General features: G+C 34.1%; 2 protein-coding genes and 1 long non-coding RNA gene across 6 annotated transcripts; 2 read left to right on the top strand and 1 right to left on the bottom strand.

The window, feature by feature from the left end:
- Positions 1-1,173: 1,173 nt before the first annotated feature.
- Positions 1,174-16,048, top strand: LOC106687999 (cytochrome P450 6j1). Of its 4 annotated transcripts, none has more exons than XM_014432250.2 (9): positions 1,174-1,226; positions 7,398-7,599; positions 7,660-7,851; positions 10,938-11,070; positions 11,145-11,338; positions 13,002-13,147; positions 13,267-13,485; positions 14,825-15,070; positions 15,852-16,048. In XM_014432250.2, the coding sequence occupies exons 2-9, from the start codon at positions 7,424-7,426 to the stop codon at positions 16,022-16,024; spliced, it is 1,479 nt and encodes a 492-aa protein (XP_014287736.1). In that variant the 5' UTR covers positions 1,174-1,226; positions 7,398-7,423; the 3' UTR covers positions 16,025-16,048. The 4 variants fall into 4 exon arrangements, with proteins under 4 accessions (XP_014287736.1, XP_066903837.1, XP_014287735.1 ...); XM_014432249.3 differs by lacking the exon at positions 1,174-1,226 and adding an exon at positions 3,869-3,990; XM_014432251.3 differs by lacking the exon at positions 1,174-1,226 and adding an exon at positions 6,306-6,425.
- Positions 7,052-22,388, bottom strand: LOC136795853 (uncharacterized). Its single transcript, XR_010843532.1, has 2 exons — positions 22,272-22,388; positions 7,052-7,169 (listed from the first exon to the last, which is right to left on the bottom strand). It is a non-coding gene; the product is annotated as an uncharacterized lncRNA (long non-coding RNA).
- LOC106688000 (testis-specific serine/threonine-protein kinase 3) lies at positions 22,386-25,557 on the top strand. Its single transcript, XM_014432253.3, has 6 exons — positions 22,386-22,491; positions 22,656-22,881; positions 22,954-23,185; positions 24,077-24,671; positions 25,023-25,076; positions 25,436-25,557. The coding sequence occupies exons 1-6, from the start codon at positions 22,398-22,400 to the stop codon at positions 25,480-25,482; spliced, it is 1,248 nt and encodes a 415-aa protein (XP_014287739.1). The 5' UTR covers positions 22,386-22,397; the 3' UTR covers positions 25,483-25,557.
- The last annotated feature ends 493 nt before the right edge of the window (positions 25,558-26,050 follow it).

Here is a 26,050-nt window from a genome sequence, read left to right as displayed (position 1 = left end):
GTGATATCTGGTTCGGGCTAGATCGGTTACATAGGGAACATTAAGGTCTTTATGTATGATTTTATTTGTGACAAAGTAAGGAGCATTGAGGATTTTACTAAGGATTTTGGATTGAATTCGAAGGTTTAGTGGAGCCCCAAAGCTCAACTCCATATGTCCAGATTGGCCTTATTACAGTCATGTAGATCAGTCTTTTGTAATGTGTTGGAGGTTTCGACCATTTGTCTAGTAAGTGCTGTAATAGTCGAAATCGACGTGCAGTTTCCTGTCTTTTCAGTCTGATGTGAGGATTCCAGGTTAATCGTTTGTCCAAATGTAGTCCAATGTAGCGGATCTGTTCGACAGGGGTAAGAGTAACATCATTAAATGAAACTTTAGGGCAGTCAGTAGGTTTACGACGGAGGGTAAAGGTGATTTGATGGGATTTGTTGAAATTTATCTTAATCCTCCAATTACACCATTCTTCGAGGGCTGTGATATGGGATTGGAGATTTTGGGATACGACTAATGGGTTATTATTAACAGCGAGCACACATGTGTCACACAGGATAGTGTTAGGATTGGTTGGAATCTCAGCTGTATAGACGGTGTAGAGGATGGGACCAAGGATACTACCTTGAGGAAAAACAAAATGTAATTATAAAATAACTGTACTATTATAATAATGGATTAGATTGTCAGCCGTTTGTTCAGTTGCAGCCCAAGTTAGTGGATCTGTTCGACAGGGGTAGGAGCAACATTATTAAAGGATACTGTAAGGCAGTCGGCAGGTTTACGACGAAGGGTAAAGGTGATTTGATGGGATTTAATAATAAATATGTATTACATGCATTACACACACTCTATCAACGATCCACCATTTTTCTTTTTAATGTTTGTTAAACATTAAATTAAATAAATAAATTTAACTACCGCAATGTGTAGTTGTCAGAAAATAATTTGTTCACACATCAGGTCTTCGTTGGTCTTTTATGAGTGTTTTTCTCATCGAATTAAACTCAAAATTGGCTAGGAGGACTAGGAGGTTGGAAAATGATTTCTGAAGATTTATGCAGATCAGCCCAAAGTCCTCAATAGTAATTAGAAGGAAAGAAAGAGGACATTACCGAGACGTGACCAGACCTGTAAACTGCAACCCCACTACTGAGGTCTCAGCTGGCTCGAGGTCAGTGTCAACAATCTACTCCGATTACTGACGTCTGCTATTGGAGGAGCCCATCTCTTATGTATGATTTTATTTATTATTTATTTATTTGTCTTTACATATAGTCGCCGTATTAACCCTACCTTAATTTACCTTTTTATTATCATATTATCCTACTATATCAAAATAGTTTTAGTTGTTTTATAATATATACGGTGTTTTCAATTATAGTAATATTTTTTAAATTTAAAAATAATATTGGTATGATAATAAAATAATGTAAGTGGAGTAATATTTAAATTGTTGATAAGTTTATGTTGGGCCCGCCTATAGCTCAGTGGTTAAGACACAGTCTTACCTATTTGATGTCTATTGGTGGTGCCGGTTCGAATCCGGCCTGGGACGTTGACTTTTTTCATTGAGTGGCGGTCCCACAAAATGAAGAACTTTGACCCCCAACCATGCTTAGGCAGTATAGGACTCCAATGGGAGTCTTGGCCGAAAAAAAAAAAAAAAAAAGTTTATGTTGAAATTTGATACTGATTCGAAAATGGACGGTGAGTTCGAAACGTCAACAAAATGATATTGTAAGATTGGTAGAAGTTTTATGAATATTTTTATTTCCTGGATATTGTTATATATAGAGATATAACCCTTAGAAAAATCCGACTATCGTGCAAATTTTAAAATATAGTTTTCTTTGTTTTCTGTTTTGTTTTAAGTTAACAAATGTTCCTTTGATTTTGTATGAAAATAATAAAATTTATTTGCGTGTTTTACACTTGATTATGTGTTCATTGAGAATGTTATAAATGTGGAAGATATTTTTAAATAAAAATAAATATTTCTTAGGAGAGAAAAATTATTAATTAAGTAAACTTTTTTTTCTAATCTTATAGGTAGTTATTAAAATTATGGTTTATTTGCATATTTTTTGTAATAGGGACTTTCCACTATATAATTATTTGTTATATACTTACATAGTAAAATCACATTTATTTATTTTTCCCCACAGGTTATAGGATGTTTCTTGATTACAAAAATGTGTTATGGTTTATCTGTTAACTTTATGTTCTATGATTTTAAAGATTATTATTTAATTTATTGTATTTTATTGGTTATAAATTCCTACATAACTGGTGTGAATTAAAAGAGTAATAGTGCACGAGTATTGCTGTATGAAGTATTGATTTATTAATCTATTCAATTAGTGCTTTTTGTTTTGTTTTTCTTTTTTCTGGAGGTTTATTCTCTTTTACAGTAGTATGAAAATAACTATATACTGGAGGCACGCATATACTTATTTATACAAACAACATTCGGTTTTCTTTTTTCTTATATGTATTTTTACTAATATTTATACTTGTTTTTAATTAAATGACTTTATATTTTTAACCAATTTCATGTTTTTAACTTATTTGTACATAATTTTCTTTTAATGATATTTCTACATGTTTTTAATTATTTGTCTTAATATCTTTAACCAATTTCTAACCTCATTGTTGTTTTTAGCTTATTTATATATTTTTAAGCTTTGTATGTAATTTCAACGAATTGACTTTTATTAATTGGCATATTTATTGATTATAATTCTATTGTGTGGTATATATGTTCTATACTATGTGCCTCACAAATTAATTATAAAAGGTTGATGGAACTATAAAATATGAATTTGAATCCACAAAATTCAAAGATAATAGAAATATAATTGGCAGTCTGGGTTCTGAGATCGTGAGGTCCTATTCAGAAAGCAGTGGTGGCCTTTGTCATGTGTGACTGCCCCCATGAGTAGCAAACAAAGTTCCCCGATGAGGGGAAATAAAGTTTGGGTAAAACATTATCTCACTGATACGCAGGACAGCTGATACAGAATAGGAAAAACAAGATAATCCACCAGAAACCAATGAAAAAGTTTGTCAAATGAACTTTCAAGTCTGATAGAAGTCTTGGATCACGGGTAGGCAAGTACTTAAGAACTAAAAGAATAATAAAACTGTAGAGGATGGGACGGAGGGTGTCAATGAAAATTACTAAATGGTATGCTGCTTTCTAGAGATTCACAAGGGGAAAAAATCAACTCTGTGGACTGGACAAAACATTAGACGATGTTCTAAATTTTCTTAATAATATTAACGCCGAATCGCTTAACAATATTAACTGAGATTCCTCTATTAAATTCTAAATATGAGAATGAGAAAAAAATATTAGACAGATATTAGATGAATAATACCAGTATGAGATAGCACAATGTAACTATTTCAATTGGAGGAAAACAGTAGTTCAAAATATTATGAATTTCAATGCTCCTAAGCAATGCTCATTAAACTGGAAAGCCTTTTTATACGCCTATTCAAAGAAGAGAACCTAAGGTACCTAACGTCCGAATTATGAAAAATGCGCCCCGATTTTGATTTGATGTTCTTAGACATAGAAGCAATGAAGAAAAGCGAGCAAGTTAACATCAATGGACACATACACGCCGAGGCTAGGAGAAGTATTTAAAATATTTTGATGATACATCATCAAGTTTATTGTTGGGTTTTTACATAGGAGTGTATCGAGAGGAATAAGAGAAAATAAAACAACTGCTTTAAGGGTCGAAAAAACATTCAAAAATTTATTCCTTGAACAAAGTAGTCTTGGCGTGATTCCGCGGGACGAAGTCTGGCTTTGCGTCGACTCCGCGCTGCGATGCGCAGTTCTCAACGATTCGCTCACCCTACAATAGCTGACCCAGTTCATATCCACACTCGGCAATGGCTGAAATAGGAGGACGTGTAATATGTATTTGAACATGCGAAATTACCCTTATTCAACAGAAACCTCTTTTCTGAAACTAAACACAGGTAATCAATTTTCCCATTTCAATTTTAATCAAAATAATCCTAGAGAAAGGGCTCAACAGGAGCACTCGTAACCTGAACCATCTTTTAAAAACCGAGTTCACACTACTGAAAACAACTTAATCAATACATATGCCACATAATCACAATGTGCAATATCTAATATATTTTATTATTAATTATTAATTTTCAAAACAATAACCATTTAGACAAAAAACAAACATTGGGTCTGGGATCACTAAACTAAAACAAAATCTGTTCCAGCTTTAAAATTCCACATAAAAGCTATTATATTCCAAACAACCATTGGATAAACTTACGTTTTGTGTAAAAACTTAACATACATTATATTATAAGAGATCATGCTAAGAGTGGGTTATTCTTTGGAACCTCTTGGTCTGCAAGATAAAACCTTTCTTCTTGGATATTTATAACAATTTACTCTATTGTGCGTCGGATCATTGAGAAGGTTATCAATCAAAGTTATCGATCACGAATTAAGAAACAAACGTCAGCACTAGAATCATTACCATAATTATAAATAAGAAAAAGGATCAATCCTGCGCGGTTGTGTTTCTTGGCGTATCAGGCGCTTTTGACAAAGTTGGTCATAAGCACATTGTAAACCCCCTAAAGGTAAGAAGGATGTCACCCGACCTCAAAAACGTAATTGCTGCTCTCTTGAAGACCAACAAGATGAAAATTGTATTAGGAACCCAATTAACTAGCCAAATCATTGCACTGCGAGCTCTGACACCATAAAATATCTGGGATGTACACACACTGTCTCTCTCCTCCCGCCAGACCAACATATCTGGCAAAACGAGATATAAAAGTAGTTCCGCCATTGTTCTGACATGCATTCGGTTTCTGATGAGATTCCTCTACAATCTTTATTGCATCTAGTTCTTGGTTTGGACGATCGTCAACTGCTGTTGATATCATGGTAAAATTTCTCATCTTATTATTTTTCCGCTGGTTTTCCATTTGTTGGGGATGCTCTTTTTATTTATTTATTTTTTTTTTTCAAAACCCCTACAAAATTTTTATGGCGTGTTTATAAACAATGTACTTTCTCCTTTTACTGTAGAACATCTACATTCTAAGGAGTATTTTGGAGTATATTATTTTTGTTGTCAGTATTAATAGAAGTGTATAATGTGTTGGGGCACACATTATTTCTGAATTTAACAAACTTAAATCTAATAAAAACTTAATCCTAATACTACGTGACCTTACGTAGTGTGTTGCCAACGCACCGGAGGGGGGGGGGCAGGTGTTAACGTGTTGAATAACGGATTCGTACAGTACTGAAGTGAATCGAAAAATTTGATGTGTCATCGCTTGATGAACTCCGGTACAGTTGGCAGCTCGAACAATTGATGCAGCTACGGTGGTCTCTTCCTCCTCCACGATGTTGTACGTACGACTTTCCTCAACATCGAATCCTGAAAAGTTTGAAGAAGGCGCTGGGTTCCATCTGATATGTGGGTAAACAATGGTGCCCCATATAGTAGTGCTGGTCTCAGAATACTTTTGTATATCTGCAGCTTCAATCTCAATGAGAGAGCCGGAGAAGTGAGGAGGTGGTTGAGACGATATGACTTTCGTCTTACTGTTCTCGCCTTCTGATATAAATGGGCAGAAAGCTTAAGATGACGGTCTAGCTGTACACCCAATTATACGATAGAGTTGGAAGGTGAGCTCACCGTATTATTCACATGGAGAGTCTTCGGCAGTCTTGATCTCTTGTGCGCTGTGTGCGCGAACACAACACAGTCCGTTTTGGCTGCATTGACTGAGATGTTCAAGTAGCCCAGCTTTTGAACAATCTCAGAGGCGACCGTTGGACCCTGTTTCTCTCCACTCATGATGTCTCCGCTGTAACATCGATCTATACAAAAACCTCTTCTGAGTGGTCGCTCTTTGGAACCATTGTTGATACATATCATCAGACTAAAACAGAAATCTAGTATTTATACTTTAATGTATACTTTCATGGAATATTCTTTTTTCAGTGAATGAAAACGGATTTTTGCGAGCGAAAGCTTGATTGGAGCTCTTTTTCCACACCGAGGTATGGTGAATGGAATTCTGAATGGAACTGCCTTATTGAGTCAGTGTTCGGTTAATTGAGGTTAAGAATGTTATCGAACTGTCTTAAAGCTTATAATTCTATCTATCATCGTTACATAAAAGTTATGTTTGTTCAGAGATATGGGGTTCAGTACAAATATCGATCTCATTGTATATATGGTTTGAAAGGATAAGTTCCTATTCATTCTTCTAGTATTTTCTCGAGAGCTCTTATGTTGTGATGATAGTGTTCCTAACGCAGTCTACTCTCGTCTTTCATGTAATCTTTCTAAGGTGCCCCATTTCCATTCTTCGGATGTGACACGAGTAGTTTGATCGTAATCCAAGATTCAATTTTACAGGTCAGTATCGAGAGAAATATGTTTTTATACACTAGCTATTCAGTATATTTTGAAATATCTTCCTTCCCCAGTAAGCCTTTATTCAGGGAATAAAGCATCTCTACGCTACATGTATCCTCTCTTTTATCTCGTTTCTAAACAAATCCAAGTTCATGCTATTATCTGTAAAACCGTTCCTTTAATCGAAAATTTGGTATATCTATATTGAAAATCCACTGAGCAGTTCTCGAGAAATTCGAGCATCTTTCTCTGTTCTGTCCAGACTTCTTTCAGTTTTTATATTAAGGATCTTAAAATATGTTTACAGTTCTAAACAATAAGGAGTGGACACAATATTATATTAATTTGGTCAACTTTTCAATTAGTGTTTTCTAGGAATAGTTAATAAAAATTAGTTTCTTTTAATAAAAACATTAAAATATAAAGTTTGATACAAATAAATAACTGTTTCAGATATAACGGAAAAAGCTGTTTATTAAAAAAAATTAAAAACATTAAACATTATTTTAGTTTTAGTACTTTAGAATATTTAATGTTTACAACAAGAAAGTGACTGAGAATTAAAATTAATTCAGAAAACCAATATCAAAAACAAAATTGATCAGGTTTTGAGTTATACTCAACTGTTTAATCCACCGGCCCATGCAATTTTGGCATATGGGGTGCGACAGCAACTCAATTGTCAAATAAGTCCTGCTGCCACGCCTACGAAAGGAATAGACCCGCCTTCTGGCATCACTCACCCTGAAAACATACACCCTCTATTATACCTCAAGTTTTGACCTCTCCAGGCTTATATTGTTTATTCATGAACGATCTATTTATGTTATTCATGAATAAAACATTCAACATTAAATAATAAACAATTATATTTAGAATCCTTCTCTTTTGAATATTTCGATTTATGAATTCAAATAATATTTAACTTCTGTTACACACAAATAATACATCTCACCGAAGCACTCCTTTCAGGATCAGCCTTAAGATAATCAGGGAGGATGTTGGTAGAGGGTATAGTGGTGCTGGTAGTTATATTCTGCCTGTCGTACTCCTGGCTGTTCGGCTTCTGGGATAGGAGGAATGTCTTCAATGTTAAATTCGAATTTACTCGCCAAATGCTCAATAAGATTATCAAGAACCAACACTCTCAGGATCGCTTTGAAGATCTTTACAGGTAAACATTTTACTTCGTATTATATTTTAAGGTATGTATACAATAATTATTCTATTTTAGGAAGTATAAAAGCGAAGGCCTAGTTGGATTTTACACACTGTTCTCCCCAATGCTACTCGTGACTGATCCAGAATTAGTCAAAACTGTGATTGTGAAAGACTTCAATAAGTTTCACGACACCGCTATGGAGGCGAAGGAGGAAGTCGACCCTCTATTTGCACCTAACCCTTTCTTTACCAAAGGAATGGAAAAGTGAGTACCATACCCTTTTCTCAGTTTATAATAATAATCTTAGCGAACCCAAAGGTTCGATACCGATATCAACTGGCTTCACACATCTACCCAATGACCCCCATCCAAACCAAAATCTACCAGATCAATCTTGATGCAATCCTCACACTTACGCTTCAGTTTACCAGTAGATTCTTATCCTCCGCAATGCTATGGCCTGAATTATATTTAAGATCTCCGACGCATCCCTTTTCGTACCGAATATTTTACGTAATACTTTATTTTTAGACAACCTTAATGCACTGTTCTTCCCTTAGTGTAATAGGCTAAGTTTTGCATCCATAAAGAACAGGAGGAAAAATAATAGTTTTGTAAATTCTAACTTTTAAGTTTTTTGAACCGAAGGTGCGAGCTAAGCGATTTCGAATTCGAAATATAACAAGCATTTCTCGGCTTTGACTTTGCTTTTATTTCCTCATAATTAAGCTTATTTCTAGCTACCGTGGAATCTTAAAACTTAAACTTCTCAACCTATTCAAAATTATTTCCTACTATATCTAAATCACCGATATTCACTTGCTTCTACTGCTAACCATATGCTAAGTTTTATCCGTATTTATTTCGAGACCTAATTCCTCACTGGAATTGTATTTAGTTTTTAGTTGCCTTGTACCAGTAATACCAAATCTTTGTACGGATATTTTACCACCTAAAGTTAAACCTTTTGGAAATGCATTACGTTACCAATAACGTATTCTATTGCTAAATTAAATAAATAAGTCTCGGTCATGAACATCCGTACTAGATTTACAAACCGCACTGTTATTCCCTGTTCAATTTGAAGTATTATACAGATTCTGGCGGTCAATAGAATCGTAAGCCTTTTTGAAATCTTTATAAAGCTGAGAAATTACCACCTTTGTATTCTAACTTTTTCTGTAATATTTGACGTTTTGAAAAAATTTAATCACCCGTTGAACAATTTCACCTTAACCCGATTACCAATGTGGGTTAAGGTGAAATTGTTCCAGATCTTTTAAACTAAAAGGTGTACGAGAACTTTAGAACTCGTACTTTTGGAACTCCAGCTTCACAGTGCACCTTGACTAGTTCGCTCGGAATATTTTCAGTTTCTGTTGCTTTATAAGACTTTAATGTTCCGACAGCTACTAAGACTACTTTAATGTTCCGACAGCTACTAAGACTACTTTAATGTTCCGACAGCTATACATACTCGGTTCTTTTGACCACGGTTCAGCAGCAGGAGATTAACAATTTTTTTTTTTTACCATATTCTCTTTTTTTTATTTCTGAGCAATTTAGACGTCTCATTCTAATGGGTATATAAAAAAAAAATGACCGTTATATTAAATTCAAGATTTTAAAGGTCTGTAAATATTGTAATCCTATTTAATACTTATCAATACTTAATAATCCCTTTAGAGCATTCTCTAAGCTTGTTTAATCCCATCCGACTTCTTAAAAAAAAGCGGCATTATTAGTTTGAAAGAAGAAACATGACAGTGTCCTACGGAATTTTAAGGCATTTCTAGAAAAAAAATTTACAGTCGCTGAAGCAACTCATGAAATTATGAAATATGAAGGGGAAGGTGTCCTTGACCAACGCACTGCACAGCATTGGTTTTAAAAAATTTAGTAGTGGAGATACGACATTGGAAAGGAAAAAGGGCTTCGGGTGATCATTAATGGATATTAATAATGTTCTGCAGGAAGCTGTTGAGTCAAATCCGTTCACAAGTACTCGCGAACTTGCTAGGGATTGTGGTGTGTCGAAAGATACTGTTAGTCTACTATCTTTATATTATAGAGCAGTAGTCTGGTTCCTCACTAACTTAATCTTCAGCAATCAGCAAAGAGGTTAGAAATTTGTGAAAATTTATTGAAAAAGCCTTCTAGTATAAGATTTTACCAGGAGATTGTCACCTGTGATAACAAGTGCGTTACTGGCAAAATCCCAATACTCGTGAGCAATGGCTAAATCGCGGTCAAACTACTGCTGCTTTACGGTTACTGCAAGGGGGCATTTTGAAAAAAAAATCCATGTTTTGCGTTTTATAGAATTTTTAATGTGTTATTCATCAAGGATTTGTTCCTGATGGATGCTCTATGAATTCTGAACTCTACTGCGAACAACTGGAAAGATTGCACACGAAGTTGTCAGAGCGTTATCCTGCCTTAATCAACCGAAAAGGAGTTTTATTCCAACAATATAATGCTCCTCGTCACACTTTCTCCCGTAGAGTCAATGAAAAATCTAAAGAACCTGATGGGTTGGAACTCCTTCCTCATCCACCATATAGTTCAGACATCGCTCCATCGGATTACTTTCAACATCACCTTATAACTCCATCTTCTAATGCACCCCCTTCTCCTCCCCCACACTTCTTTTCGACCACTGACTGTTATTAATATTTTATCATTATCTATTGTCTTTAATAATTAATGTTTTTATTTTCTCTATGCGAATCAACATGAGTAGGCCCCTCACCTCCGGAGTTTAAAAATAGGACCATTTAGAATGGCCATATTCACAAATAATAAATAAACACTACAGGTAACCTTAAAATACCAAAGGTAGTAAAAGGTAATACCCAATATGATTTATTCCTTTTTCACATAATAAAGCATTCACTAATTAATTGTTTTTCTGTTTTAGAGGGATCGGAAAAAAAAATCGGATTACTACCTCATCTTCAAAAAAATTAACTTCGGATAAGAGTTCTTAAACTAAAAAAAAAAAACTGTTCCAAGACATTAACTTTAAGTCATAATTTTACACAGATTCTACTTATTTTTAACTTTAAGGTTTACATAAGGTCTGACTTCGTGTTATGTTTTACGTGGAATGAATGATGGTTAAGCCTCACCAGTAAATATGGATATGAAACCCAGTTAAGGAAAATATAAAGACGAGGTAGTTCCTCAAATGACAAAACTCAAATGAGTATATTTACTTTCCTTCTGACCGGAGCATATTAATTTTTTTTTTTTATCTCAAATTCCAAATTGTTTCCTGTGGGAATAGGCAATATACTTTCGGTCTAACAGGACCAATTCTTATTCATAAAAATTATATTACATTTCAGATGGAAGGAGCTTCGAAGTATTCAAGCTTCGAATATGACTGCTGTCAGGTTCAAAGAGATCATTCCTATCATGTACAAGGTAGCTCAAAACATGGTAAACTACTTGACTGAAAAGAAAATAGAACCAGTTGTGGTATTATACTATTATTATAATACGTTCTAATAATGCCATTATTTATCTTGTAAATGTCAATTATTGTAAATTAGGCGAAGGAGTTTTGTTTTCTGTACACGGTAGACAATTCATGTTCGTGCGGATTCGGCATAGAACCCAGTGCATTTACCGACCCGGAAAACAACTTTGTCAAATATGCCAATTCAGAAAACATATTCAAACCTTCGCCGTTTACGATGTTCTGTCGCTTTTCATTTCCCAAGGTTGCCAACTTTCTCAAACTAAGGTGATTTTATATTTTTATTACTATTTTATAGATATTAGAACGTGAATAAAAAAATTTCAAAAACCATAGTTTCCCTAATTAAAACCAACTTTAAACCTTATCATACAATCTAATTTCACAATATCTTTTTGTGGTTTAAATACTATAACTGTCCATATCGTAGGGTTGGCGAGAGTGCGATAGTACTATCGATTCTCGTCACTACTGAAAAACCTATCGATGCCAATGCTGACGTCATACATTTTACGAAATTCGAGGTTCTAGCCCCCATTTTACAAATTATACAACTGTTCATTTAATTCCACTACTCGTTGCTAAAATTGTATAACTGTAATTTAAAATTGTTCTGTAGGTCAGATTGTATTGTTGTGTCCAATATAGTTTTAACAGAAAAAAAATAAATTTCAAGTCTCAATTCCAGCTAGGATTTTAATTTGTATCTCAATTGGCCACCTCATACGTACAATAAAATATCACTATAAAGCGAGATATTAATTATTATAAAGAAGATGGTTGAGAGTGCGGTCCAAAAATAACAAAAAATAGTTAACAACTATTTATTTCCCGACGTTTCGCCCAACTTTATAGAGCTTCATCGTGGCTAAAAAGATATAAACAACTTAAAATATTTTGACATTGTAGGATAATAATAATAATGAATCAAGGTAGGTTTAATAAAAATGAACAAAAAGAAGAAATAAAAATAGTTATAGTCTAAGATGATACATGACAATGATAAGTAAATATACTATAAAAAAAATATTACGTTATTACATTACTATTGGGTTAAAAAAAGAACAGGAGGCGAAATAATACGTAAAAATAAAAAAAAGTAGGTATAAGAAAAAAAAAAATTACACACTAAAAGATGAAAAATGGGGAATTCAGGTGGGATTGAAGCTCTACAAAATGGAGCGTAAATATAATATAAATATATATAGTTAACTATTTTTTGTTTCTTTTGACCTCACCCCCCCCCACCATCTTTTTCAGAATTTAAAAAAAAACGGTCAATCCTTTAAATATATGATATTTAATTTTATATTAAACACGGAAAATTCAATAAAAATATAAAACAAGTCACCACCGATGAATTTACTGCTTACATTACATCAAGGCCTTATATTACACCGTTTTCGCCTCTAGGAGGGATTCTAAAGATTCTATTATGCGTTTTTATTTTATAAGCTGAAAATCATATAGTCAGAAAAAATCTCGATATACCCCAACCCATAACAGACGGACAAACGAAATTTCCATAAGTCATTTTTCATGACTTAAAGGAACATTCTGCCAAATATGAAGAAAATCTATCAACGGTTTTGGTCGTAAACATGCAACAGACAGACGGACTAACGAAATGCCAATTGTTCGAGTTGAAACCTTGCTTATGTTTACGTTTGCAAATTAATTTACATTATTATTTTATAGATTAAAGTTATTGTTTAATTGTGGAGTTAACTTTATCCAAATTATTTTAAAACGATAAATGCTGAGATCTGTGATGAACATGATTGTAATGATGACGCTCGTCTACAAGGACAATCTCCACTCTGATGAGCCAATTGAATAGATAGGACACAAGCTCCTCTTGTTTACAAATTCTAAATATATCCTTTTTGATTGCACAAGAACGTACCGATATTTTTGTAATCTTTCTCAGGGTTTTGTCCGAAGAAGCTGAAGAATTTTTTAAATCATTCGTTCAAAAAATGATAGAATACAGATCCAGCTCAAACGTATCGAAGAACGACTTCATTAACTACCTTATCAAGCTGAACCGAAAGTTGAAAGAAGAGAATAAACAAGGTTCATAAATACCAAATATATTCATAATAATTCACACTTCATTATAATATTAAATACAAAATTATTTACATACACTTATAGTGTTTTTGTATTTATTTTATTATTTATCTTTATTTAAGCCTACACAAACTTAGAATTGGCTGCGCACTGCTTGACATTCTACGTGGATAGTACAGAGACTTCGTCAAACCAATTAGCCTTCTTCCTCCTCGACTTGGCCAACCATCAGCACGTCCAGGATAAATTACGGAAAGAAATTTCTTCAATTTCAAAATGTCCGACAGATTTCGATCTCGACAAAGTCAGCTCCATTAATTATTTGAATATGGCGTTTAACGGTAAGTATATCGAAAACAGAATGTAAGAATTGTCTTAACACAGAATCATCAAACTGATTTTCGAATATTCAGTTCTGTTTTTCCACTTAAAATTCTCCCGCCAGTTCGATGATAGTCAAAAATTTTTAAATTAACTATTTGAACTAGTCTATAATTATCCTTTAAAAAATCAAGAAGGAGAAACAATGTGGAGTTTACCTGCTTCACTTATTTTAAAGTTTTCTTCCTTAATCATCTATTAATGTTAAATTAAATTAAATGTAAATATCAAAACCCTTTACTTATTTATTCTGTCAGGGTTGTCTGGTCTTGGGCGATTTCTCCAGCCTGATATACTCTTTACAGAAGGCCCACGACAAGGCGTATCCATTTGTAGGTAAGAAAGGAAGGCCGTGCCAGGGGATGAGCCCTGGACACTGACGCAGGTAGAGGAGGTCTAGGCTAGAGATTCTGAGGTAGAGTAACAGTTCTAGTTACCGAGATGAAGCGGACGGACTAGAACTGTCAAGATAGGAGCCAGCTTACTAGTTGCCGAGATGAAGCGGACGGACTAGAACTGTCAAGATAGGAGCCAGCTTACTAGTTGCCGAGATGAAGCGGACGGACCAGTAAGCTGATTAGGCTAGATGCAGTTCTAGTTGCCGAGATGAAGCGGACGGACTAGAGCCGGGGAGAGACGGGAAATTACACTGGTTGCCGAGATGAAGCGGACGGACTAGAGCCGGGGAGAGACGGGAAATTACACTGGTTGCCGAGATGAAGCGGACGGACCAGTGTATCCTCCTTCCTTGCCCTGCTCGAAGTGTTATCTTTCTTCAACCTTCTGGTACCTCCATCAGACTATACTCCCATTTGTGGTGGTGGGCGTCAGTATTCCCTTCCTCACTTCTGATTGGCTTTTGTGGCTCCACCCATGAGGGATATGTCACAAAGACAGACGATAAGTGTTTGGAATAAACTATAATTTACTTATCCTGGAGCTTACTCGCAGATAGCCTTCAACCTGGGGTCCCAGTCCATTAGCTCTTAAAAGATCCCAGTGCGTTGACAGAAATCAATGGTTTTTGAAGAACCACTGAAATTTTTTTATAGCTATATGAAATGTTGAGATCTGGAGTGGATCGAGCTCTATCGTTTTGATTTTGAGATAAGCCGTTTCAACAGATGATGCTGCTTTTTTGACACTTCAGGGACAATTTTGGCAAAATATTGGAATATTTCACTTCGGTTCTCAACACAGCACTTTACCTCTAAACTGTAGGCTGAATAAGGTTACAAGCACCCGATAGTTTTAAATTTAAAATAGTTTAAATAATATTTATGTTTTTTTTTAATGCAGAAAGCCTGAGGATACACAATCAAACTGGTATGCTTTCCCGTACTTGCACAGAGGATACTGTCATTAGAAATACACCGATACCAAAAGGAACCAGGGTCTTCATCCCGGTCGGGCAATTTCACATGGATCCAGAGTACTTCCCGAATCCTGAAAAATTTGAACCAGAGAGATTTTCCGAAGAGAAGAAGGATTCCATTCCTAAGTACAGTTTCCTTCCTTTTGGAGAGGGGCCTAGAATATGTGTCGGTACGTTAGTCAATCAAATCACCTCTAAGCTTAAGTTTAATATTTACTTCGGCTAAGTATTATATATTTATAAACGAAAATTATTTCTATGAAGAGTCAATATATTCAATTTAAAAAAAATTATCACGAGCATATTTCATGTAGATAGCTCAAGATCGATTTGTAACACGTATTTGATATTTAATTTAAGTTCTACTAAATAACTTGAACAATAGCAGATCTGTAACGATCCCTGCCTATGCAGATTACTTAAACGTAGGTGGTAAAGTATGATGATAAAGTGATCTTTTTATTTATTTTTTTTTTTTTGTCATTTCTGACATTCGGGAGAGGGTTAACCAAAATAAGATGGTCGAGTTTCCATTTCATGGGACCGCCAAGAAATAAAATTAAACTTGTCCAAACCGGAATCTAATTGGTATCACTCCAGACCCGAGGCTGCATGGCCCTGCGTTTATTGCTTTTCAGAGCCTGATGAACACGGATAGGAAGTTGGTAATTGGGGCCAATGTCTTGAAATCTAAATATACTATAGCAGAGGAAACCCAGAATCCAACACAGATCATAAATAAATGATCCTCATATATTATATTTTAGATAGTGAATTATGATTATATAGTTATTTATAGAATTTAACTTGATCAACATTTAAAATATTGAAAGCTAATTTACTATGATAGGTAAAAGTTAATTTTTCTGTAAAATCTTTAAACAACAACAAACAATATATTGTTTTGTTAATTCACCTATAACTAGTTAATGCCAGAATTTCTTTATGCAGGTTACAAATATGCTTCACTCCAGATCAGGTTGGCAGTGATATTCTTGCTCCTCAACTTTACTATTCTCCCATCGAATGATGATGGCAAAGAGGAGATCATCTTGGACAACGCGCCCGTACTCACTCCTGGACCACGTTCCAAGCTCAAGTTCAAACCGATTGATGTATATTAAAAAATAAACTATATTGTATATTTATGTTCTCAGAGCTTTATAAATTTGGTTAATAGATACCTGAGACCTTAAGAACTTATTATGCTGAACAGATAATGTTAACCACTAAATTTGTTCCAATATGAGTCAAAACTATCATCAAAATGTAAAAGTGCCCGCATGCTCCCGAAAGTTTGCTTGTTTTAATTCGTGTTGAAATATAATTATTATAACTAAAAACTAATTAGTTTCTAATAACTCTATAATAGTCGCCAATAGAATATTATACAATTAAATTAATGTATCTCGAAAAAGCTGAAGAATACACTTGCGACTAACAGTGTATTTATTATACAATGTAAAGAAACATTTCTGTCATTCTGCCTTTTACGCCTGCAGTGATGACTACAATCTAGCATTTCTTTTGAACGATCTTCCTCCGAACCAATATCAAACTTCTTGTTTTTCCTTATATTTAGTATCATGACTTTTATTTCTATCTTAGCTTCCTCTCAAAAAGATCTATCTGTTGATTTCCATTTGAGTCAGCTGCGAGAATACAAGAACACGAGCAAGAATGATCCTCACATTTCTCTTTCTCACGAGTGCTTGAGGATATAGGACACAAAATAAGCTTAGGGACAGATAAGTTAATAAGTTGGGGAAACAAAATTTCTCTCGAGACAAGCGAATTGTGAAGGATAACAGTTATTATTTTCGTCTCAGCAAACGCCTGAGAAGTTCAGCAATTCCCCGATGTCTCTTCTACAAGACCCTCATCAGACCTATTCTCACCTATGGCCCTGGCGAACTGAACCTCACAAGTACCGAAGAGAAGGAGACGAGGCTACGGAGTTGAAGATGCTTCGCCGCATATTAAGGCCAGTTAAGATTAGTGAGAATTGGAGGAGGAACAGAGAGATCTACGATCTCTATGGGTTTATAGATGTAATGGGACACGTTAAGCTAGGAAGACTGCTGTGGCCAGCATGCTGTAAGATGGTATTTCAAGAAATTCACACGACGGAAGGCTCTACCGGACAAGGAGAAGAGGCACACCACGGGGCTTAGTTGGGGGGAAGATGATCCATGACTAAGACTTGTAGAATATCTATGACTGGCGAGCGACCGTACAACAGTGTCATCTAGCGAAGGTAATCAAGGAGTATATCGGTCTCCAGCGCCAAGCAGTTGCTATGGAGATATTGTCCCGTGGATGTATTAAGTTTATTATCCTTATTTCATAGGATTGTATGATAAGTAATGATCGGTGTGTTGTTATCTGTTTCATCTAATCTTTTATCACAGCTATGATATACATTACAAATATGTTAGGTTTAATTATTATCTCAATTCAAATTTGTACAGGTTATACAATTTTAGACCATGTGATTGAATATGGAGTGTAGGTCTGCTAAAGAAAGCTTAAACCTAAGGAAGTGCATCTTCTTTATTTTATTCTAATTCTTACAGAATGTTTTTACGAAAGGCTATAAAAAAACATAGTTTTCACAATAATACTTTTATAAATATATAATTAAAGTGGAAATTGTTCCTTGAACCTGAAAGTTTCATACCAACAGTGAGTGCGTAGGTTACAAGTTCCATGAAGTAAATCATCAGTGGCTGATCAAACTACTTTATGATGTAAAAAGAAAAATGATGAGTCAGATCCCTTATTAACCAATTTCTCAACATAATCGATAAAATGTAGGCTGAATATTAGAATCCTGAAAATCTTTTGAGTGAGCTATCATGGTCCACTTGTCAGTAAATCATATGTTGAAACACAATACTTTCTCCAAAATTTAAGTTAAACAATTATCGTTTATTTGAATAATTTCCCATTGATACAGAAAATGACGTGTAAAGAAGCAGGTAAGAAATATTTTTTACCTTAACAGATGTTAATTATTCACTCCGTTTATCAATGACCAAGGAGATCTAGTGCTCCCTAAATGAATTTGTTTCATTTCGTTCAGTCAAGAGTAATCTGCTGTAATGCAAATTGACATTTCATTGACTGGGTATATTCTTATATATTGACCTTCTATCATTAACGAATAACAGTTGTTAGGAATAGGTTTATGTAACCCGCCCAAATAGTTTAGTTTTTTCCCAAGAGCCAAAGAGATATATATAAATATTTTGTACTAAACATCATTGATTATACAAGATGTAATTAAAATTAGTGTAAATCTATTATTAACGTATTGGAACAGTAAAGGGTGTGCATGTTTAATCTTGGTTATATTTTAGGGTACAATCATATTATATTCCTGCACGGATAATAATAATAATAATTTATTTAAATAGAGTTAGCCTGTAAAACACATAAAATAAATAATCCATTATAGTAATTTTACAAAAATGGCAAATTTAAGATCGTTTATGTAAACTAATAACAAACAATATACATCAGAATAAAATAATAAAACAAAAACTTCACTTCATATTTGATAAAAAAAAAAACTATAAATCCTATTGGGGCGATAAGTATCCAGCTCTAAGCAAAAGGTTTTCTGTAACATATATAAAAAGATTTTTTTTTTTAAATATTTATTTATTGCTATTTACAACTGTACATTATAATACATTTAGTAAATCTGATCTCGGTTAAATTGGAGCGTTACAGGCGTGAAGAGAAACTACCCATTGGCAGCACTCTAATAACGTTTTACATTAGTAGGTCTCATGCCCATCTGCTTTTCAGGCGCCTCGGAGGATTGTCAGGAATGGAAGAGGATGCAAGGTTAGAAACTAGGTGGTTTGAGTGTTCGGGCTAGATCGGTTACATAGGGAACATTAAGGCCTTTATCTATGATTTTATTTGTGATAAAGTAAGGAGCATTGAGGATTTTACGAAGGATTTTGGATTGTAAGGATTGAATACGAGAGGAATTCGAAGGTTTAGTGGAGCCCCAAAGCCATATGTTCCGATTAGCCTTATTACAGTCATGTAGATCAGTCTTTTGTAATGTGATGGAAGTTTAGACCGTTTGTCTAGTAAGTGCTGTAATAGTCGAAATCGACGTATAGTTTCCTGTAAAAAGAAGTTTAAGATCCTATCCTGAGGGTACAGGCAGAAATCCATACAACTGATTTCTGCTAATATTGCTTAGTTATCGCCATGTATCGGATTTGGTTCTCATGATAGGCGGGGCAATTTGTCAAAAAATGGAAACAATCCTCCAGTGGCGTTCCATCACAAGCTGAACAAAGATTATGTGGGTCCAAAGTATATTTGTGTAGACTGACACTTAGTGGATCATTCTAAGGCCCTTGAGGGCTCCAACACTATCTCCTGCTTGGTCAATAAATATTTTTTGAGTTGTTACAGCAACATCCTTCCACCATCCTTTCCTTACAAGTATTGAGAACTGGCTCTTCTCATTTCTAATGCCCTCTACCTAATTTCGGTTTAGCCTTCTACGGGTGATACTAGGCATAAATGATATGGCAATATCTTTTATAAATGCGTTAGAGTTGGACTCCGTTTTCATATATGAGGGATATTCATGGTATTATGATAAATATAAATAGTTTTAACATGCTAAATGTTATCAGTACAGCAATTCCAGCATAAAGTTCATGTTATATGTTAAATGCAGAGGAGCTCCAGGTAGGTATATTTAATGAGCAACTTGTTTTCTTACCTTTTAATCTTTACGAGATTACTCACATCGTCTTTCCTTCACCTTACTTGTTCCTTTTTTTCCTCAATTAGTTTTTATTTTTCATTACTTTATTATTATTTTTATTCATTAATTTACTAGTGTTTAAAAAACGTCCAAGACAAAAACAACACGAACTACGAGCACCTAACCTATCATAACGACAACAGACAAAATTGTGTGGAGCTCAGCTGGTCTGTTGCGTGACGTCATTCTCCATTTAGCAGACCTACTAACAGACTTTCATCCATAGGGATATTCATGATCTTTAGTTTAACATGTTTAAGCGTGTTAAATGGAGAAATATTTCCTTCTTTTTCCAAGTTAAAATGATAAAACATATAACATGGTTGAGAATCTGTTACTAGGTCTGTCAAATGGAGAATGACGTCACGCAACAAACCAGCTGAGCTCGTCACCATTTTATTGTTTTCGTGTTAGGATAGTACTTGCTAGTAGTTTGTGTTTTGATTGTGTTAGTATTGTTTTGGATGTTATTATAACTAATAACGCAATGGATGACAATAATAATAATAATGTAATGACAGTTTTCAATTAGCTCAACTTGATTCTCTTCCTCACAAGTTAAAAGATCGACAAGGCACTCAGTAGCCAAACTTTTACACAACTTCTACTTTTCACTCAATTTAGACATGTTGTAATAAACTACTTTAGGGAAAACTTAGAACTAAACAATAACATGAAGTTTTGGAAGGAAAGGGTATAAAACAAGCTACTCAAAAAATCCACTAGGAGCTCCTATACATTTAGCATTTAATATGGCTTTAAATAAGGCTGCTCATAATCCTAAACTTATAACATTTAACATGGTAAAACATTTTACATTTAACACAACATCATGAATACCCCTTATGTTATACTGTTTTAACATGCTAAAAGTAGGAAATATTTTCCATTTAACACACTTTAACATGTTAAACTAAATATTACTGCATTGATCAAATCGTATTCAGGATCATTTCTCATATGCAATTTATTAACTTGTTACTAATGCCAGTTGTAGTTGTACATCCAAAGTGTTGAATGCATGGGTGCCGTGTTCAATATTTTTGAATTCTGTGTGCACATTAAATACATTAAAAAATTTTTTGAACTACGAATACTGGGAAAGTTCTCATGACGACAAAAATGGTGAAAAAATGCTCTTTTTCTTAAATATCCCACCGTGGATACTTTGAAAGATATTAAAAATTGATCTGCAAAAATTACATGATATTCCATTTATTCATTCAGCTTATCTTCATATAACTGGTTGGACTTTGTCTTGAATGTGATCAAAAAAATGAATTTTTTCCACATCATATCATGTTATTAAAAAAAGATAATTATAAAGATAGTTAATTTAGATTGAGAACATCTGGATACTGCGTCTCGCTAGCAACATGCTGGGAAAGAGCAAGAAGAAAGCATTGAGAAGGACATATGTTCCCCCTCCACCACTCATCAGTCCAAAACATAAGGAGTAATCAAAGTAAGAAATAGTATTCCTAATTGATTCATTAGAAATATATATTCTAAGATTAGCTCCCAGCAGATTCTATTATAATATCACAAACGAGATAGCTAACTGTTCGTTCTTAGTAGATTATTTTGTAACTAACTTAATTTAGTAAATGATAAAGTACTTCCCTAGAAGCAAATGAATGACCAGTCCAGACACCCCATGTTCCTTGGAAGCAGAGTTGATAAACTATAAAACTAATAGCTAAAATTATAATGGATACGATATTTATTTATCAATTATTCATTCATGAATAAGGGTTTATTAGATTCATCTATAGCTAATTTTTGTCCATCTCAGCTTGGAAGTAGTAATGGTGAAGTCGGGGGAGCTTCCGGAGTCGTGAGGAACGGTCTGCTAGTCCGAATCGTTGTTTTTTTTTTTGCAGTATTTCTGTACCGGAAATAAAGTCATGACCTACATCAATAAACAAACAACGGCTTGATTCTTACTCATATTTCTTTACCTTGACCAATTTTTAGAGGCGTTGGTGAGCAGTACTGAAATGTATATATCATGACTGAAATATGGTAAATAAAGAATTAAAAAAATTGATTCTGTTAATATATATATTTTAGTTCACACTTTATCTGAGACATTTATTCGAAGTTTATCATTCTTCTTGTCCATGAATTACGTCGTTCTAATATAGATGGGCAAGAACAGTTAACAAAGCTTAAGCTTTAAAAGTTGTTTTAGTACCATCAGTGGGGTATTGATTCTACTGACAATACAAAGGCCGGTGGGAGGCAATGCCTGTAAGAACCTTTTTCTTTTTGAGATACGGTAAATTCTTTTTGGTAACTTTATTTATTAATTCAACATATTTACATTTATAATATTCTTAACATGTTTATATATAACATGATAAAATTATGTACATTTTATTGAATAAATGAACATGAATATAGGTGGTGCTCTGAAGTGAAATGAAGATCCAAGCACGCTTAGATTATTTTTATTCATATAATTATTTTAATTTTCACGCATCCCAACCTTCACGCAAAGCAACCACACCCTTTACAATGGAAACAAAAGTTAAGAAATCTGAACTTAAAAATTTAAACTATACCTTTAGTTTCAGCAGAATGGCCGGTTTGTTGAACGCCAGGAACAACCATTCCTACTTTGCTTCTCTAAGCATGTTTGATAAAGAATACTTATACATATATTTCACTAGGTCTTCATTTCGTTCAAGATGCCAGAAGTCAACACTTCCATGGACTTGGGCCTTACGCCGTCAGAAGAAATGGTAATGCTGGAACAGAAATACGACTTCTTAAAGTTGATTGGTAAATATGTAAACCATTTGAAAACAATATTCGCCAATAGTTTTCCTCTACTTTTTTATTTTATGTATGGACTAGAATGAAATTAAAGTGAAACTTATATTAAAATGATAATATATTTACTTTATGTATTTATTTTTAAGTACTAATAAATTCCGAATGGATAGGAGAAGGAGCCACTGGAAAAGTGTACTTGGTTAACCATAGTGAAGGAACGCATAAAATTCAGATGGCTTGCAAGATCATTCACACCCAACATGCTCCTAAAGAGATAGTTGCCAAGTTTCTTCCAAGAGAACTGGACATTCTTCAGAAACTGGAGCATCCCAACATTGTTCACATTTATTGTATCTTTAAAGGTGTCCATGGAGATAAGTTTTTAATATTCATGAGGTTATAGTTATTATTAAATGGAAGTTTTAGTTACATTGAAACAATATTCTTTTGACGAAGTTTTAATTTTAGGGTGGCCGAACTAGGTGATCTTCTGGATTACGTCTTAGGAAATGGCGAAGTGCCAGAAATGGTTATGAAATGTTGGACTTTCCAGTTAGTTTTAGCGCTGGAATATCTACATACTCTAGAAATTGCTCACAGAGACTTGAAGTGTGAAAATATTTTAATAACAAAAAACTACAACATCAAATTAGCCGATTTCGGTTTCTCCCGCTTCATGGTGGATAAAACTGGGAAAAGAGTAATCTAAAATCGCTTTTATTTTAAATTTTCCTAGCTCTTTCAGACAGCTGCTACTGACCTGTTATACACCAAAACACGAAGTCACTATTCGATATCTAAAGGCTTGAGAGTGCTGTTTAAAATAGTCCTTTGCATTCCTAAAATAAACATCGTGTGTCATTTAAATGCATGTTGTTTGTTTACTACATCATTATTAGTATTCTTTGTTGTAGTCTAACTTCGGGGATAATGTACACATAACCTTGGCAAGAATTAATTTTGTTGTGATAAGACTATCACAAACCACAGGTCCAAATTTCAAGTAAATATTGGTTCCAACTGGATGGCTGAAAAGACTAGGAGATTGCGTGTGCCAAGATTAACAACATTGTTCAAGAAAGATTTGGCAGACGTCAAAAACCTGGATGAATCTGTTTGAAAGTGCTTGTATTTTCAGTTCTCAAAATACGTTCCTTTGTCCTGTACGGTGACCACCTTCATTTTAAGCGGAGGTTGCGATAGTTGAGTCAATCAGCTATAAAAGTATATCTAACCTAACACCAACAATATTATTAGAAATGTATATTTGAAACTAAGATGGTCTGCATAAATTTTTTAAAGTATTTTATCCAGGTTTATTTTATTCATATATATCCCATGTCATCAATAGTCATCACTAATTACAAAATGGAGTCGTTGATAAAACATTTTAATACATTGATAGCATCGATACATAGAATACATCGATCCATAGAATACATCGATTGAAACTGGTATCAAATGGTTATTTCATTTTTTGGTGTATTACAACTCCAAAGTATTACAATTACTTTTTTTTAAGTTATTAACTATTTAGTCTTTTAAAAATAAATAACTTATTCATAATCGAATGATTTTCATCATCTTTCAGGCACTCAGTTCGACATACTGCGGATCATTGCCTTATTCTGCTCCAGAGATTTTACGAGCTAAACCTTACGACCCCAAAGGTTCGGATATGTGGGCTTTAGGGGTCGTAGTCTTCGTAGGACTAAATAAATCGATGCCTTTTCCAGACCTACCACCGAAAAGACTCTACAAATTGCAGAAGAAGAAATCCTTTAAGTTCAGGATAAAAATCATGCCTCATCTGACTCAGGACTGCATCGACTTTGTCAACATTTTGCTGGAACCTGATTGCAAGAAGAGGCCCACAATAGACGATATAATACTACACTCTTGGTTTATAGAACACGGAGAACGGCTGAAGCGTAGTGAAAATGAAGAGCGAGCTCTCGAATACGCCAAAAGGAACAAGAGGACATTTTGGACGCAGACGATCTCAGGGGATATTGTCATTGAGGATATTCCTGTGACAGCGTTGGTGACCACACCAGAAGCACACAAACATTTCGCTGTGAAGAAACCACACCAATCTACATTGAATGCTTTACGTCAGGCCAGTTACTTTGGACGAAGGGGCTCTCCGAGGCCCGAGGTCTCTGATAAAAAAGAATTAGTGCAAGGTATGATACACTTCTGTTTAGGTACTTAAGCTTTTCTTATGGGTATATTCTAATTAATAGTGCCTGCTGAAGACTTTGTGAAGATTAGTTGGGAGGATGATTTAATGTTGTGTAAAGTAAATGGATATGGAAAGATTAAAAATTAATTTTGAACTATAAATCAACACAATTATGCATTGATACAAGATCACTGTCAGTGGCAATGTTATATCATCATACAGCAATAAAATCATGATCCCATTTATTCTTCTCGAAATCTACCAATAGCTGATGCAATGCTCCCTGCTTGTATATATCAAAAAATATTTCTTCTTAGCAGTATATGTATATAATATTCTTCTGTTTGGGCAGACCCTACACCTAGAGCTGTACAAGAAGAACCATTGATTCACTCTGAAATTAGCCGTAAGTTTCTTTGTTTCATTTATATTAAATTACTCTTTAAGAATATATTTAAATGTGATGCATGTACTTCCACAAAATTTGTGTTCATTAATAATTTGTATACCCGTACTTAACGTGAAGAAGTTGATCAATGGAGTTTACTAATTTTAACCTCTTTGGTAAAAAGGTTATTTTGAAGCATTACAAATATGTGACGAGTCATAAACTTCTTCAGGGTAGGTACGGATGTTAGGTATTGAACAGTTGACCTCTGTTAACATGTTTAAAACCACTTAAATCTCACGTACCAAGGTTATATTTTTATAATATATCAAAATGGAAAATGCATGTATTCAAGAAGTTATTGTTTCTCCCAACAGGAGGGAAGCTTGTCCCGACCGAACCCGTACCGATTGTGGAAGAATGAAATTGTAACGTTAAAGTTATTTTCAAATATGAAGTTGCCATTGTAAACTGTAAATATATATCAAATGAGGTTTAACCATTATTGGTATCCTTTGAAAACAAGGATATGTAACTAATAGTAATTTTTTATCAAAAACATATTTATACAGAAATCACTCCATTTTGAGCCACTTTTGCGGTAAAAGCTATATACAAAGAAGACAAAAAATTTCGGCAATAAATGTTAGCAGCAAATGTTAAAAATAAATATTAGCAACAAAACTTTTGGTAGGCACGTTTACACCAAATGTAGGCAACATCGTGTAGTTTGTTCACTGATCACAGTTTGAAGATGAAACGTTGCGATGTGAGATATAATTTCTATTTATACCGTTCCTTTTTCTACTTTTATTTCAGTAAAAATCTCGTTTCTACGGTATTCATGTTTCTTATGACCACTACATTAATTCGTGGCGTCTGGAAGCAATTAGACTTGAAATCACACAAAAATAATCCAATTGTAACAAGATTGAATTGAATCGAGAGACGTGTGATAGGGCGTATCATACCATCTCTTGCACCCTCTACCT

This window comes from Halyomorpha halys, unplaced genomic scaffold (genome assembly GCF_000696795.3).
Source record: "Halyomorpha halys isolate HHAL.00 unplaced genomic scaffold, Hhal_1.1 Scaffold1036.1, whole genome shotgun sequence".
Classification (NCBI taxonomy): domain Eukaryota; kingdom Metazoa; phylum Arthropoda; class Insecta; order Hemiptera; family Pentatomidae; genus Halyomorpha; species Halyomorpha halys.
This window is presented reverse-complemented; position numbering and strand designations above follow the sequence as displayed.

Coding starts and splice junctions, on each gene's coding strand:
- LOC106688000 (XM_014432253.3), top strand. CDS start 22,398: ATGCCAGAAGTCAACACTTCCATGGACTTGGGCCTTACGCCGTCAGAA. Junction 22,492..22,655: donor CGACTTCTTAAAGTTGATTG/GTAAATATGTAA, acceptor CCGAATGGATAG/GAGAAGGAGCCACTGGAAAA. Junction 22,882..22,953: donor AAGTTTTTAATATTCATGAG/GTTATAGTTATT, acceptor TTTTAATTTTAG/GGTGGCCGAACTAGGTGATC.
- LOC106687999 (XM_014432250.2), top strand. CDS start 7,424: ATGTTGGTAGAGGGTATAGTGGTGCTGGTAGTTATATTCTGCCTGTCG. Junction 11,071..11,144: donor AGAAAATAGAACCAGTTGTG/GTATTATACTAT, acceptor ATTGTAAATTAG/GCGAAGGAGTTTTGTTTTCT. Junction 15,071..15,851: donor GGGGCCTAGAATATGTGTCG/GTACGTTAGTCA, acceptor TTCTTTATGCAG/GTTACAAATATGCTTCACTC.